The sequence below is a fragment of the Macrotis lagotis genome, chromosome X (genome assembly GCF_037893015.1).
Source record: "Macrotis lagotis isolate mMagLag1 chromosome X, bilby.v1.9.chrom.fasta, whole genome shotgun sequence".
NCBI classification, from domain to species: Eukaryota; Metazoa; Chordata; class Mammalia; order Peramelemorphia; family Peramelidae; genus Macrotis; species Macrotis lagotis.
The window spans coordinates 311,940,644-311,956,542 of record NC_133666.1 but is presented as its reverse complement, the minus strand read 5'-3'; the positions used below and the strand labels follow the sequence as shown (position 1 = coordinate 311,956,542).

Genomic DNA, 15,899 nt, shown 5'->3' with positions numbered 1-15,899 from the left:
TCTCAACTAGCTGAAAGTACCCTTTTGACAAAATCAGAGTTAGAATTTTAAAATCAAAAGATACCTTACTCTAGATATAATCAAGTCCAATCTCCAACCCAATACTGAAATTCTCACTCCTCTAGCATCCCTGATAGATGATTCTTCAACCTAAAATATTTTAATGGCAAAGAGGCTCATTATTCCATAACACATCCTATTACTTTTAAATATCTCTAATTTCATAAAAGTTTTAAAAGGTTGCTAAATAGTCTTTTTTATTTGATAAGACTACATTAAACTGTATGAATTAAAGATTAATATTAGTCAAAATATTAATGTAAACATTAACTCATAAAACATGTGGATAAATAAGTAATTTAAATATGGAATTTCTGAAACTTTGAAAACCATAAATTTTGGGTTTATAAACTGAGTCAGGCTAGTAGATTTCTTTACCATAGATAACTAAAAGTGAGTGTTCAATTCTGCTTCAATTCCATCACAGCATTAAAAATAAAGGTTAAGTGCCATCAAACATGAAAGGTTAGAGAAAAGAAGAACTTCTCAAATAGCAATGTAAAGACAGATATTGGACATCAAAAAGCCAAAAGGACATTATTACAATTATGTAAATGTATAAAATATAAGAAAAGTTATTACAGGGAACATAGCTACAAAATCATATTAAGTCTCTAAAAATAGCAAGAAGGGGCGGCTAGGTGGCATAGTGGATAAAGCACCGGCCTTGGAGTCAGGAGTACCTGGGTTCAAATCCAGTCTCAGACACTTAATAATTACCTAGCTGTGTGGCCTAGGGCAAGCCACTTAACCCCATTTGCCTTGCAAAAACCTAAAAATATATATATATATATATATATATATATATATATATATATATATATATATATATATATATATATATATATATAGCAAGAAGGGGGCAGGAGAGAAGGAAGACAAGGATGACAAGTTCTCTCTATACACCAAGGTTTAATGAACCAAATACCAGTGCTTAAATATCCTTCCCAATCTCTAATCCACTTCCACTTCCATTCCCATGGCACTTAGTAAAACAAGGCTCTGGTGCTCAAGGAGACCAGGTGATGATAGTTTACAACAGTCCCTAACAGATAAGAAATGGACAGCTTGTTCTCTGAGGTACCACCTCATACTTCTCAAACTGGCCAATATGACCAGAAAGGATAATGATCATTGTTGGAAGGGTTGTGGGAAATCTGGGACAGTATTACACTGTTGGTAGAGCTGTGAACTCATCCAACCTTTCTGGAAAGCAATTGGGAACTATGCCCAAAGGGCAATAAAAATATGCATACCCTTTGATCCAGCAATACCACTACTGGGTCTATACCCTGAAGAGATGATGAAAAAGGGTAAAAACATCACTTGTACAAAAATATTCATAGGAGCCCTGTTTGTGGTGGCAAAGAATTGGAAATTAAGTAAATGTCCTTCAATTGGGGACTGGCTTAGTAAACTGTGGTATATGTATTATGTATGCCATGGAACAATATTGTTCTATTAGAAACCAGGAGGGATGGGAATTCAGGGAAGCCTGGAGGGATTTGAATGAACTGATGCTGAGTGAGATGAGCAGAACCAGAAAAACACTATACACCCAAATAGCAACATGGGGATGATGATCAACCTTGATGGGCTTGCTCATTCCATGAGTAACAATCAGGGACAATTTGGGGTTGTCTGCAATGGAGAATACCATCTGTATCCAGAGAAAGAACTGTGGAGTTTGAACAAAGACCAAGGATTATTACCTTTAATCTAGAAAAAGATGTCTTATTGTCTGATCATGCTATCTCTTATACTTTATGTTTCTTCCTTAAGGATATGATTTCTCTTTCATCACATTCAATTTGGATCAATGTATACCATGGAAACAATGTAAAGACTGGCAAATTGCCTTCTGTAAGGGGTGGGAGGGTGGGAAGTAAGATTAGGGGAAAAATTTTAAAACTCAAAATAAATAAAATCTTTAAGTACATGTGAAAAAATAATATATTGTTTCAGAAATTTTTAAAAAAAGAAATGGACAGCTTGAGTTGTACACTAACATCTACAAAATATAAAACCAAAAACAAGAGGAAAGTCAAATTATGTGATCTGTAGATTCCAAATGAAGTCTATGCCTTAAATGTTGGACAAGAATTGTAGGATGTTTGAATCTGAATCAGAGAAAACCCACAATAAGGAAGTCATGGACCATTCTAAGAAATCTAGGTAAGGCCTCAATATTCTACTGAGTTTGAAACACCAATGGGACATCCAAGTGGAGATATCTGCAGTATCCCAGAAAGTCAGTAACAAATTTAAATCATTGGTCAGGAAATATTTATTAATATGAGCAGGTGAATTTCAGAAAAGCCTGGAAAGACTTGCATGAACTAATGCTGAATAAAGTGAGCAGAAATAGAACAATGTACAAATTAGCAGCCACATTGTGTGATGATCAATTATGATAGACTTAACTCCTCTCAGCAATTCAACGTGCAAAAACAATTTTAAAAGATTGTGATGGAAAATGCCACACACATCCAGAGAAAACACTATGGAGTTTGAATACAGACCCAAGCATACTATTTTCACTTTTTAAAATTTGTTTTGTTTTTTTTCTTTCTCAAAGGTTTTTCCCCTTTTGTCCTAATTCTTCTTTTACAACATTACTAATATGGAAATATGTCCAAGATGATTGTACATATATAATTAATATCAGATGATTTACTGTCAAGGGGAGGGACTCAGAGAGAAGGGAGGGAGGCAGAAAAATGTGGAACTTAATCTTACAAAAAAAATCAATGTTGAAAACTATCTTTACATGTAATTAGAAAAAAGAAAAGAAAAAAAGAAAAAATTTATTAAACACCAACTCTGTGCCTATCATATTAGAATATGAGTGCCTTGAAAGAGCAAGGAGTGTCTTGCTTTTCTATTATTATCTCCATTGTCTAGCTAAGTTTTCAGCAGTAAGAATTATAAATTCATTCATTCTTTTGTTTTTGATTAGCAACTCAACTATAAGAATATCTTACATATGATTAATAACTACCTATGATTAATAAGGAATCATCTTTAAAATTTTAATGTTACAACACTGAAAATATAATAATAATGCAATAAACTAATGATTGAAATGGAAAAATAATCAGGGCATCTTGAAAATTACTACTTTCTGGGTATTCAAACATCTAAAAACTATGTTTACCTTACATTATCTTCTAAAACCAGAATCCATGGCCTGAAGAGTTGAACAATTAGTGAATGCAGAGATCTCAACACTAAAATAAGAAACAATAATTTTTAGAGATAAAAAGTATAGTCAAACAATCTCATCCAAAAATTATTTTAAAAATTCAGATTCTCCTAATGTGAAGATCACATTCACATGGTAACCATGTAATTCTAGCAAGTGACCCCTAAGTTAGCCAATTAAAGAAAGGAAATGCTCACTTCTTTTAATGATGTTTCATTAAATTAAATAACTATTTTTATAACAATGAAATTTCACTTATATAAGTACCTGGAAATACAATTTTGCATTTTCCCAAAGTGGCCATTTAAACATCCAGAATCTTTTCTTCAAAGAGAGAAATAATATGAACAATAATATAAAGATGAAAATTTTACTCATCTCTCTTTGCCCTAAAGAAGGGTCAAGGACAAGCTGTATCAAGCAGCATTCATAATGTATGAATGTCTGTAAGGTATAATACATTTCTTACACCCGAACTATATATTTTCCATCTTTTTCTTCTGACAGATAAGATTTAAAGTTTCATTGCACATAAAAAACTTTAAACATCCTAACAAGTCTTTTCAGATTTCTTTAAAAGAAGATCTATAAGTTTGGTTTCATGTTGCACTAAATGCTTATTACCTGCTCTGCTGTTAATTAATTGGTCTTGTCCCAAACAAGCTATTTCAGAGGCAATCAGTCGTTTGACAAGGTACTCCAATAATTTCCTTACATCAGCCACATAAGGAGTCCACTTTGAAAATAATCCAAAACTCTTAAAGTCCAACTTGGATAACCGTAACTTATAGAAAAAATCTGAAAGCCACTGTATTGTCTCCATTACCTGAAAGAATAATTACAACCAACAAATGTTTTTGAGTGGCTATTATATTCAAAGTACTGTTTTAGATATAATGTAGAATAAATAGTCTTCTGAGATGGTGAGATGAGATAAGATGACTAATGATACAAGATAAAACATTTGCTAAATTAATGTTATAAATCAGAAATATTATTCAAGTTAAGAGATAGAAAGATTGGGAGGTTAACTATACCTTTAACTGATTCACTGTACAATTTAAACAGGCAAGAGCAAGGAAAAGGAAAGGTAAGGGCATTCTAGGTACTGAGCAATGTGGAAAATCATAATCATAAGGTTGATAATCATAGGAAACAAAAGCAGTACACAAAAAGCAGCCTCTTTCAGATAAACATGTTTGCTTGTTCAAATTAAATTACAGAAGCATAAAAAACAGAGAAAGAGGTTAGTTTAAGACCTAAAATTTAAAAGACTAAAGTTGTTTACCTGTTCATCTGACAAGAGAATATTGGGAGAACTTGGAAATACAGGACTCTCAGTTATAGCTAGTGAACAATCCCCTTCTTTGCTCTCAGATGAGAAGCAACCCAGGGCTTTCAAGGTTGCCTTCCAACATTCAGGACTCAGTAGCTGCTCAGCTGAGCCTTGAGAAAGGAAAAAACTCATAATTACTACTAAAATAACCATATTATATACAGAAATATTCAGTCTGCTATTTGATGATTATAGGTCATAAAAAATCATTTTTTAAAAAAATCTACAAATAAACATTTTTAGTTTGCCAGGGCATTAAAATCATAAGATTAATGGATCTAGAAGGAACCTTAGAAATGATCTGATATAATTTCCTCATTTTATAGATGAAAACTGAATCTCAGAGAGATGAAGTCACTCTGAGAGACGAAAAATAACTCAGTACAGATTATCAAGACAATCAATGAACAAGCATCATAATAGATATATTAGGTATTGTGTATACAGAGAAAATGAAACAGTACCTAATCTCAAGGAGCTTATATGCTATCAAGAAACCACATAAAAGGGGCAGCTAGGTGGCATAGTGGATAAAGCACCGGCCTTGGAGTCAGGAGTACCTGGGTTCAAATCCGGTCTCAGACACTTAGTAATTACCTAGCTGTGTGGCCTTGGGCAAGCCACTTAACCCCATTTGCCTTGCAAAAAACCTAAAAAAAAAAAAGAAACCACATAAAAATCTGTGAGATAAATAGAAGCTTATTTTGGAGAGAAGTCACTAGGAACTGTGGAAAAGTAGAAAAGGTCTCATGTAAAAGTATAATGCTTCAGCTAAGTCTTGAAGGGAAAGGAAAAAAAGGGTAGAAGTGAAGAGGGAGAGCATTCCAAATATGAAACAGAAAGTGTTTAAAACAGTGAAGATAGGAGTGGCTAGGTGGCACAGTGGATAGAGCACCAGCCCTGGAGTCAGGAGTATCTGAGTTCAAATCTGGCCTCAGACACTTAATAATAATAATTATCTAGCTGTGTGGACTTGGGCAAGCCACTTAACCCCATCTGCCTTGCAAAAACCTTTAAAAAAAAAAGTAGGGGGGAAAAAAAAACAGTGAAGATAGGGAATGGAAAGTCATAAGTCAGTCTGGCTGGACCAAAGTGTGTGGAAGCAAAAGGAAGTAGTAGAGACAGGATTACACCATGAATTATCTGTAAAAAAGTATGTAAAAATGGAATTAACATGGATAAGATTTCCAAGGTTTTCTAACATTTTGGTTTCTTTTGGACTAAATTTGGTACAAGTAATTCAATTTTTTAAAAGTGTTCAAACCCCAAAGATGTCAATATTATTGAGAATGACATAATTCCATCGTATTTTAAATGTAGGTTCCTTAAAGATAGGGATTTTTCTTTAATGATGTCAAGGCTACCCTGGCCTGATGTGTTGGTAGGTTAAGAACTAATCAGTAGGGGCGGCTAGGTTGGTATAGTGGATAAAGCACCGGCCTTGGAGTCAGGAGTACCTGGGTTCAAATCCGGTCTCAGACACTTAGTAATTACCTAGCTGTGTGGCCTTGGGCAAGCCACTTAGCCACTTAACCCCGTTTGCCTTGCAAAAACTAAAAAAAAAAAAAAAAAAAAAAAAAAAAAAACCAACTAAAAAAAACTAATCAGTAGCCTGACCTTGACAAAAGGTCACCAAAGTGATAACCTAAGGCTAGGGGTGAAATAGAAAGAACGCTAACCAGTCAAGAGGACAGTGAACACAGAGGATTTGCTACTGTACAACCTCAGTCAGGAAGAGCAGCCAGTTTCTAAGATGATCAGTTTCCTGTGTTCTACTTTCCATATCTCTGGCCCCTACAGACGTACAACGCCATATCTCCCAAGGAGTCAGAGGAGGTATTAATAAGACCTTTTTCTGAAACTTTAAAATGAAATTAAATAGTTCTTGCCTAAGCAGATACAAATTTTCAATCTGCCAGCAATACTTTAGTGTAAACCGGGACAGCTAGGTGGCACAGTGGATAAAGCACCAGTTCTAGAGTCAGGAAGACCTGAGTATCAATCTGGCCTCAGACACTTAATAATTACCTAGTTGTGTGGCCTTGGGCAAACCACTTAAATCCCAATACGTTGCAAAAAAAAAACTTTACTGTAAACAATGGAAATGCTGGGAAAAATATGAACAGATAAAGTAGAAATTTTGAAAATGTGAAATAAAAAATAAGCTTAAAAAAACATATAGGCTCCCATCTTCTACATTTTTACCTAACACACACACACACACACACACACACGTGACACACAAACATTTTATATTTTCATTAATTTCTTAACACTGAATTCCAGGGAACTGAACCACATAAATTTATAGTCTCAAATCTCCCCATTTGATATGCATCATATAATTCAAAACAATTAGTGCTACCCCATCCCTAGATCACAAACAGCTAGTATTTGTAAGGAAGATGATTACTGCCTTAATATATTATTAAAATTTCATAAAATTCCCACATGGTGAAATCTCATGGGAAGTTCCCACTCTTCCTTTTCCTCTGCTCCATATGAAAGCTTTGAGGACTTTTTAGGATATTCTTTTCTTGTCAAATATCAGTAATTTTTATGAATGAATTTATTATTCACAAATTTAATTTTGCTATAATGGGGATACAAAGACAAAAAAAACCCCATACAATTCCTAGCTTTGAGGAACTTACATTCTGCTGGCAAACCAAGAAGAAATAATAAAAATAGTAAAAGAGCTCTTCAGTCTCACTTGAAAGAGTAATATGTTGACTGAAGGTAAACTGATAACATTAGAATCAAGAACAAATATACTTACTCTGCATGAGCAGTCTTAGAATGTCACTGTACTGGTCAGGAAATTGGTACAGAAGGAGATAAGTCCAGTGTTTACAAAAAATATTGAATGACATCAAAATGTCTTCATCTGGTTCAAGGCCCCAGGCAGTAAGTGCCAAATGAATGGACTCCAGAAGCCTGGTACGATCAGACAGAGGAGGTTTAGTGGAGCTTAACCATTGCTTAAGATCGAACTAAAAAGAAAAAAAAAATAGGAAAGAATGTTTATTTAACAATAGAAAACTCACTGGAATAGCAAAAGGGGTGGGGATAGTTCTGTTCAAATTTAGTTTAAAAGTCAATATATTTAAAGATAACTATTTGTCTACAAAGTTTGTGTTAACTGGGTCAAGAAAATTTTCTTTTGGATTAAATTTGGTCTTAGTCATTCAATCTCTTAAAAGAGTTCAAACCCCAAATATGTCACTATTATTAAGAATGACATGATTCCATTCTATGTTAAAATATAGGCTTCTAAAAGATAAGAATTATTTTGTTTCTTATCTTTGTATCCCCAGTAATCAGCAATATATCTTATATACACTATGTGCACCCAACTAAGTTTGCTAAATTGAACTTGCTGAATATTTTTAAAATGCCATTCCTCTCTGATCAAAAATGCCTCAACATTTATCTAGTGCTTTAAGGTTTACAAAGCACTTTTAAAAATTATTTCATTTTTCCTCACAAGTCAGAGGAAGACACTATTATTATTCTTATGGGACACATAACAATAATAATATAGCAAGAGCCAACATCTAGATAGTGCTTACTATGTGCCAGGCTGTATAATTATTTGATTCTTGCAAAAAACAAAAAATAAAATAAAATAAAAATAAAAAATAAGTATTTATTTGAGGCAATGGGATTAAGTGACTTGCCCAGGGTCACACAGGTAATTATTAAAGTGTCTGAGACCAAATTTGAACTCAGGTCCTCCTGACTCCAGGGCTGGTACTCTATCCACTGCGCCACCTAGCTGCCCCCTATAAATTGATTTTAAATTATATTCTTCTGTCTCAGTGTTGCACACATTTATGCAAATAATCTTATACAGTGTGGATAAAAACTACATGATTCTTTGTGGACTATGCTGAACATAACAGTAAAAAAATATTTTATGAAATGATATCATGGGCAATCATTTGGTCCAGAATGATTGAGGCATTTCTCAAATTAATAACTAAGGTGCATCATACAATTCAAAAGGACTGACGATGTCCTAAACTGCCACTATAACCCCTAGATACTGGGTCATTAAGATGTTCAAATTTCATGGATTCAAAAGTTGTTACTATTGGACTACTTACTGGTAAGACTTTGGCAGGTCTGCAATTCTTAGACCTATAAAACCACTAGGTATGTTGTGATGTAAGTGCTTTCAGGAAAAACAATTAAACTAGCTTAAATAGAATTATTGCTGATTATGCAAAACATCTGACAAATTAAATCACACTTGATGAGGAACCATGGATATTTACAAATCCTTTAACATACAAAGACTTTAGTGTTTATATTATGATTACAGCAACAAGATTTAATAATTTACCTTAGTTAGCAGCATGAAAATCATATCACTATTGTCTTCACTGAGAAACTTCACCACTTTTTCATACAAATTTATGAACTCTTCAGGTGCAGCAATTGGAGTAAAGAAAGGAGACAGCAGAGTACAAAGTCTTCTATTCTTCAAAATCGTCTGGAGCACACGTTTGCACTCTGATTTAGTATCACTGATAAACACCTTGACAAATCAAAAAAAAATGTACAAAATAAAATTCTCCATTTTGTGGCACCAACTGAACTCCTAGGATAGTGAAATGCCTCAAAGTCTAACCTCTAGTAGATCCTGCCATATTGGAGAAGTTTTGAAGAGAAGTCCAGACTCATGGTCTGTCACCAAAGAACTAGCCTCATTCCAAGTTCAAAAAAGTTTATTAATTTGAGAGAGGGTCTTTTTTTGGAGCTATAGTTATTAAAATAGCTGTGAACCATGTTAGTGGGGGCAATACCCACACCAGAGATATAAAACTCAGTCAGGTACCTCAAAATTTAGCAATAACTCCTGTGACAACCTGAGATGAATTAAAATGTAACTGGGAAATGTCTAACAAATTAAAGTACAATACATTATAGATAATGTCAATATGTGGGCAAAAGAATTTCAGTTCTAGGAGTTTGACATTCTGGTAAAACCATGTATTTTTAAAATATGACAGTAAAGAAAGTCATAAATAAAGATCCCTTCATTAGAAGCTGAAACCATCAAAGAAATTTCAATAAATATGGTCAACTTCTAATTATCAGATTTATTTATATAGGAAAGAAAATAATTCAAAAATCTGTTTGAGACCATAATCCTATTCCTTTCATCCCTAAATTACATAAGTGTCAAAACATTTTGCAGGGAACAGATGCATAGCTGATCATTTGTACATACAAAGTCTCCATCTTGCAATGCAGGTAAGAAGTACAGAAAAGGGAGGGAGGTACTGAACCACAAAGAGGTGATCTATATACAGGAAATTTTAATAAACTCTAACCACCAATTACTGCAGCAATGTAACCCTAAAATGTTGAAATGTGCCCAATGTATCTAAAATTCAATAGTGATTAAATATTTTCTACATCTTAGCAATAGTCTTTGAGGAAAATTTGTATCTTGGGTATCTATAAAAGGATTACTTATTATAATATATAACCTTAGTAACCTCATTTTTTCCCCAATTATATTTTAAGAAAGGCAAAACCTAAATTTGAAAAATTAATGGTGAAAAAAGGTTGTCTGTTAATAAATATTAACATGCCCAAATCTGAATAGAATTGAACAATGTCAATGGAGCAAAACAATGACTTAGTAAGTCTTTTCTTTCCCTGGTATCCATCAATTCTGTGAAATAAGTTAAAAAAGCAAAGTGAAATTTCTTCATTTACATTTCTGAAATATTTACAGGGAATCTCAAATAAGCAGGGAAAAAACTATCTTGATACCTACAACTAAAGGAACTATGAACAATTTTGTTCTTTGGTAATGAAATTCAATATAGAAAATTTTACACAAAAATTCGCGTCAGTATTTTCTTTTTATAACTGGAATAGAGTCAAAAGATTAGCTATTAAGTCTTAAGTCAACACCAACTTTATCTAGTTGATAAAGTACATAGTATCAAACTGTGAACATTCAGTAAATATGAACTCATGAAATAAATTCATTTAGATTAAACTTACTTGTCCTAAGATCTCAATGCAGGAGGTAAAGAACTGTCTTGTAGGAGGGTGACGTTGTGTCTCATCACATACGTACTCCACAACTGTGAAGAAGAGGCTAATACCAACTTTCTGAATACCAGGTGTAGGCTGCAACTTATAGGCATTCACTAAGGCCCTGTGGAAAAATGGGGGGGGGGGGAGAAAGCCTATTATCTATTAATAGAAAAACTGCAATTCTTAAGAATGTTTCCTTGTGTTCCTTGCATTTTTTTCTCTGTCAAAATTTGTGCAAGTAGTCTAAGGCTTTCTATAAATAATTTCATGGGGCAATTATGCACCTATCCCATTTTCATGATGACTTTACATGTCATCTTTTAAGTATCTATGAAATTTCCTTTTCTTCTAAGACAATCTTATTCTTAATATAAACAAGCTCTAATTAACTCATTTTTCTACTCTTAACTGTGCAGTTGAATATTCTGTGTGCAGTGTATTCATTATTCAACTGCATATTAACTAAAAAGTATGTGTCCTATAATCTTTATTCTAAAGTCTTAAAAGTCAGGACCTCTGGAGTTCAACTGTATTGTTCCAAGAATGTATGTAAGAGAGGAACAAGTTTTTAACTTTCTGCATTATAAGCAGAAAGAGAATAAAAGGCATATTTTTATTAAAGTTCCTTGTTTATTCTCAGCTTACAAAATGGGTTATAATTGCTCTAAAAGTAGGAAGATGACACTTGGGAAAAGCAGGCACAGCAGTCTTGCCTACCCGTTCCTCTGCAGTCATCCCCTGGATTTCCTTGCCAACTCGAAGTAGAGATGTAACCCTGAGACAAGAAGGGGTTCAAGAATATGCTTTTTCCCCCATAATTGATGGGCAAGAGAAAAATATGACAGGGAGGCAGAAAGAATATTGAATTTGGAGTCAAAAAGCCTGGTTCACATCCCAGATTTGCTATTAATTCTCCATGTGACCTTGAGCAAGCCTCTCAGTGGTTCACTGAGGGGGTTGATTTAGCCTCTCAGAGGTTCAATGAGGTTGCACTCAGTGACCTCTAAAGTGCCTTTCTAGCTTTCAATCTAGGATTAGAGGCTTATCCTATTCACAACTGTTGAGTAAGTATCCTTTGATATCTTGAACAACTCTGTTATAAACTTGTTCTACACAATACGCAAGTTTGAAATTTATAAGATACTAAAAATATAAGGCAAAAGTTGCAAATGATGCAACTTAAAATACTAATTAAGGCTAGTATTAGTACTTAGTATTAGAAAATACTAAGTAAGGTTAGGAACAGTATTAAAGCAAGATAGAATTCATAATAAGTTCATTCATATTTAGAATTATAGACTTCTGGAAGTAGACTTTACAGTGTCTTTAAAACTTACGTAATCAAGTTCTCAGCATGCACAGCAGCTTCCACAATATTCTGTGTGGGTGGCTTGGAGGCTTCTGCTTGTAACTGCTTCACTTCTTTACGTAAAACATGGAGTTGTTGGCTAATAGCTTCATTCTTATGCTTACCTTCAAACTAACAAACATTTCAGTGACTTAGTAGAATGTTAAAAGAAAAATTAAACCAACTTATCTCTTGCTTTCCCTGATCCCCTGATCCCCCTGAGCTCTCATCACCTCCAAAAGCTGGACCTGAGCTAGAAAAAACTTTGTTTTTCATCCTTTTTTTGTGGTTAGCGTCTAGTTTCTATAATAGTTATTTACATACACATTATCTCTCTTACTAGACTGTAAGTTTCATGAAAGCAGAGACTATGTCTTATTCCTTGTTATATAAATCTTGTCATCTTCTATGATACTTTGCACCCAACAGGACTTCAAAGATGTTTGTTTGATACTAAGGGAAAAACCAATTGAACAGAAGTGTAGCAAGAGGAAGATACCAAAATTAAAGAGGACTGTGAAATGCTTCTTCCTTGGGAGATAAGTCTTTGACCAGAACTAGAAGAAACCAGTGAAGTTAAGAAGAGATGAAAAAGTGGGAGAGTCCCAGGCATGAGTAAAGTCAAGTGATAATGCAGTTGGGAAAAGGGAGAGTATTGTAGGAGGAAGAGCAAGGAGGCCAGTGTCACTGGCTCCTAATGTACATGGAGGAGAGTAAACAGGTTAAGAACTTTAAAAGTCAAAAAGAGGATTTTCTATTTGATCCTGAAGGTAATAAGGACCCTGAAGTTGAATGGGAGATAGGCATGACAAGGATTAGTCCTGTGTTTTAGGAAGGTCAGTTGTACTGGAGTGGAGGATGGACTGGAATGGAGAAATGAGTTGGAGAAACCCACCAGCAGCTTATAGTCTAGGCATGAAATTAGGAGTGGCTGCACCAGAGTCAAGCAGTGTCAGAGGAGAGAATATATGTGTGAGATATTATACAGAAATGAGTTCAGTTTTGGACATAAAGAATTTATGAAGTCTTTGGAACATCTAATTCAAGATGCCCAGTAGGAGGTAGGAGATGAGAGCCTGTAAATCAAGAGAGAAGTTAGAGCTGAGATGTATAAATAAGTATTACCTCAGAAGTTTCTTGAGGATACCTGTGCCATAAGTTGTCAACCTCTGGTTTAAACCATACAATAATATAATAGAAAAATACAAATTAGGCCATTATACCCACCCTCAAAATGACAGATAATTTAACAGAGATTGATTGAATATTCAACTTTTACAATTCCAAATTCATTGTTTTCCCATACTGTTCCCACCATCGTATCCAGCTCTCTTCATTTTTGGCTGGATAAGTCATAATTACTAGGGGTTTTAAACAATAGAATAAAGAAAGAACTAGATGTCAAAAATTAAGAAAAAAATTAAGAAAAAATTAAGAAAACTTCAAATAACCTAAGAAGTGACTCTAAAATGGTGCAAAGGGGGCTACTAGTTCATTTTCATATCTAGATTGTAAATTTGAACCAACCTTTCACATGACAAATCAAATACTGCATCACAGCAAAGGAATGCAACAAAAGGCACCCTGCCATAAAGTAATCTGTTTCCTTAGGGAAAATCATTGAATCACCAGGAGCTTATGTCAGGAAAGGAGACCAAAGGAGAAGCATATTCACTTTCTCATGAAATGTGTTCAGCTTCTTTCATTTGCAGAAAGCTGAAAATTTCCAAGGCTTTCCTTGCCACAAAAATTAACAATTCAAATAATCTTGGAACTCAATCAGAATTCTAAAATAAAACTATTATTTTCAAAATGTAGACTACATAATAAGGGTTCTTAAAGCAGGTAAAGAAATCCCAAATCTCCATAAGGCATGTATTCCTAATCCAAACACCATCTCTACAAAAATATAAGACAAGAATAATAATCATAGGCATTTATATAACTCTTTAAAGTTTACAACTTTTATTTAAGCCTCATAAAAAATACTGTGAGATGACTATTACAGATATTATTCCCCATCTCACATACAAAGAAAAATTGTCTTCAGAAAGGAAAACAAGTTACTTGCCCATTCTTACCCAGCTAGTCAAAGTGAAAAAGGAAGAGAGGAAAACTATGACTTCCTTCCCCCAAGGTCAGTACTCTTAGCTCCTAAGACATGCTGCCTTATAACCATGTACAAGTCTTTATTTCATTGCTTTCTCCCTGCCAGCATTTAAATCTGTAGAAACATCACAATAATATCTGAGGAGGACAATCAGTATTCAAAAGAATTTTTCTGGAAGAGGCAGCTGAAAAATTTGAATTCCATTAAAGAGAGTAGCTACTTATCAGCTACTCTACTAGCAATTAACTGTTCACCAGCAGAACAAAAGATCCAAAATTTCATTCACAATGAAATCACAACTGAAAAGTCATCTTCAAGTATTACAAGATCAAATATGTTACATACAGAGGGTGATAATTAAATATTTAGGTACTATGCTTTCATACAATAAAAATAACTAAAACATTTACATAGTCCCTGGAGGTAGATACACAAATGTTAATATTCCCATTTTACAGATGGTTAAACTTAAGTTCATCGTAAGATTTAATGAGTTGGGGTGGCTAGGTGGCACAGTGGATAGAGCACCGGCCCTGGAGTCAGGAGTACCTGAGTTCAAACCTGGCTTCAGACACTTAATAATTACCCAGCTGTGTGGCCTTGGGCAAGCCACTTAACCCCATTTGCCTTGCAAAAAAAAAACCTTAAAAAAATAAAGATTTAATAAGTAGATTGTGGGAATACACCTATAAGTATCAAACTTAAGATATGAATTCAAGATGCAAGTACTTCCCTCTTTTTATTACTCTACAAGATATGTTATGAGAATCCTAGCAAGGGTTGAGGTATTGGCCATTGTCAGAATAAAACTAATCAACCCAATAGATATTTCCCAAACCTCATGGTAGCCAAAATTTGAATCTTCTCCCTGAATTTGTCTTAGAAGAAAGCTGCTAACAGATATTAGAAATGTCCCTCTAATTCTCAGCCCCACTAAGCAAAAACATTGAGCTGGATAAACACTGAGTCATCCAAACTAGTCTAGGACTATAAAATTTCCATACTAGAACAAGAAGAAAAATGTAAACACATATTGATCCATCAAAATATAAATACCTATAATAGCTTATCCTAGTATTAATGAGGACAAAAAAATCTTACTGGATCACAAAAGAGAAATATTACATTGTCTTGATTCCAATACCCCCCACTGTCACAAAAACGTATCCTTTAAACAATTGTTTAAACAACCATGAAACTACAATAGCTATGAATTATGGAATACTATGAACTTGGAGGAATCAAAATCACAAAATTGATAGAAAAATATATTTTAAGTATAAATAAGATGCTATATATAACAAGATGACCTATAAGTGAGAAGCAGTATAAAAGACATTTCTGAAGACATGTAAGACCAAAAACAAAAACAAACAAAAAGAGGTGGGACAGTCATGTTGCAAAAATGAGAGGCAACAGATAAATAAATCAAGTGACACTTGATATCCCAAAGATAACAAAAGAACTGGAAGTTCTCCAGTCTGTTTGGCAAATATTCTATGGAAGATCTACACAACTACATAGGCAAAAGGACATGGAAATCTGAAAAGTGAAGAAAACACCCACCTAGATGACATAACAGCTCTACCAAAGTAGCCTCATGGGTTATTTAAAGACTACTCATGAATGGTTACAAACTGCATTTCTACAAGCAGAATGCCGCACCCTTTGAAAGCTCCTTCAACTCAAGAACTAGTGAGGGCAAAAGAGCCACTGACAATTTTATCCCAAATTCTGTCCAGAACCTGTTATTCTAGTTTGGGAAGATGATTCTGAG

The 15,899-nt window shown here is 34.0% G+C and overlaps 1 protein-coding gene across 3 annotated transcripts in view; it reads right to left on the bottom strand.

Moving 5' to 3' along the window:
- Positions 1-15,899, bottom strand: part of EPG5 (ectopic P-granules 5 autophagy tethering factor) — a 140,212-nt gene that overhangs the window by 34,784 nt on the left and 89,529 nt on the right. For all 3 annotated transcript variants that reach the window (XM_074201649.1, XM_074201647.1, XM_074201648.1), the window contains 7 exons: positions 12,002-12,144; positions 10,629-10,785; positions 8,950-9,144; positions 7,381-7,594; positions 4,554-4,711; positions 3,890-4,091; positions 3,218-3,290 (listed from right to left, as the gene is read on the bottom strand). In XM_074201649.1, coding sequence (XP_074057750.1) covers positions 3,218-3,290; positions 3,890-4,091; positions 4,554-4,711; positions 7,381-7,594; positions 8,950-9,144; positions 10,629-10,785; positions 12,002-12,144 — 1,142 coding nt within the window. The remainder of the gene's footprint in view (positions 1-3,217; positions 3,291-3,889; positions 4,092-4,553; positions 4,712-7,380; positions 7,595-8,949; positions 9,145-10,628; positions 10,786-12,001; positions 12,145-15,899) is intronic.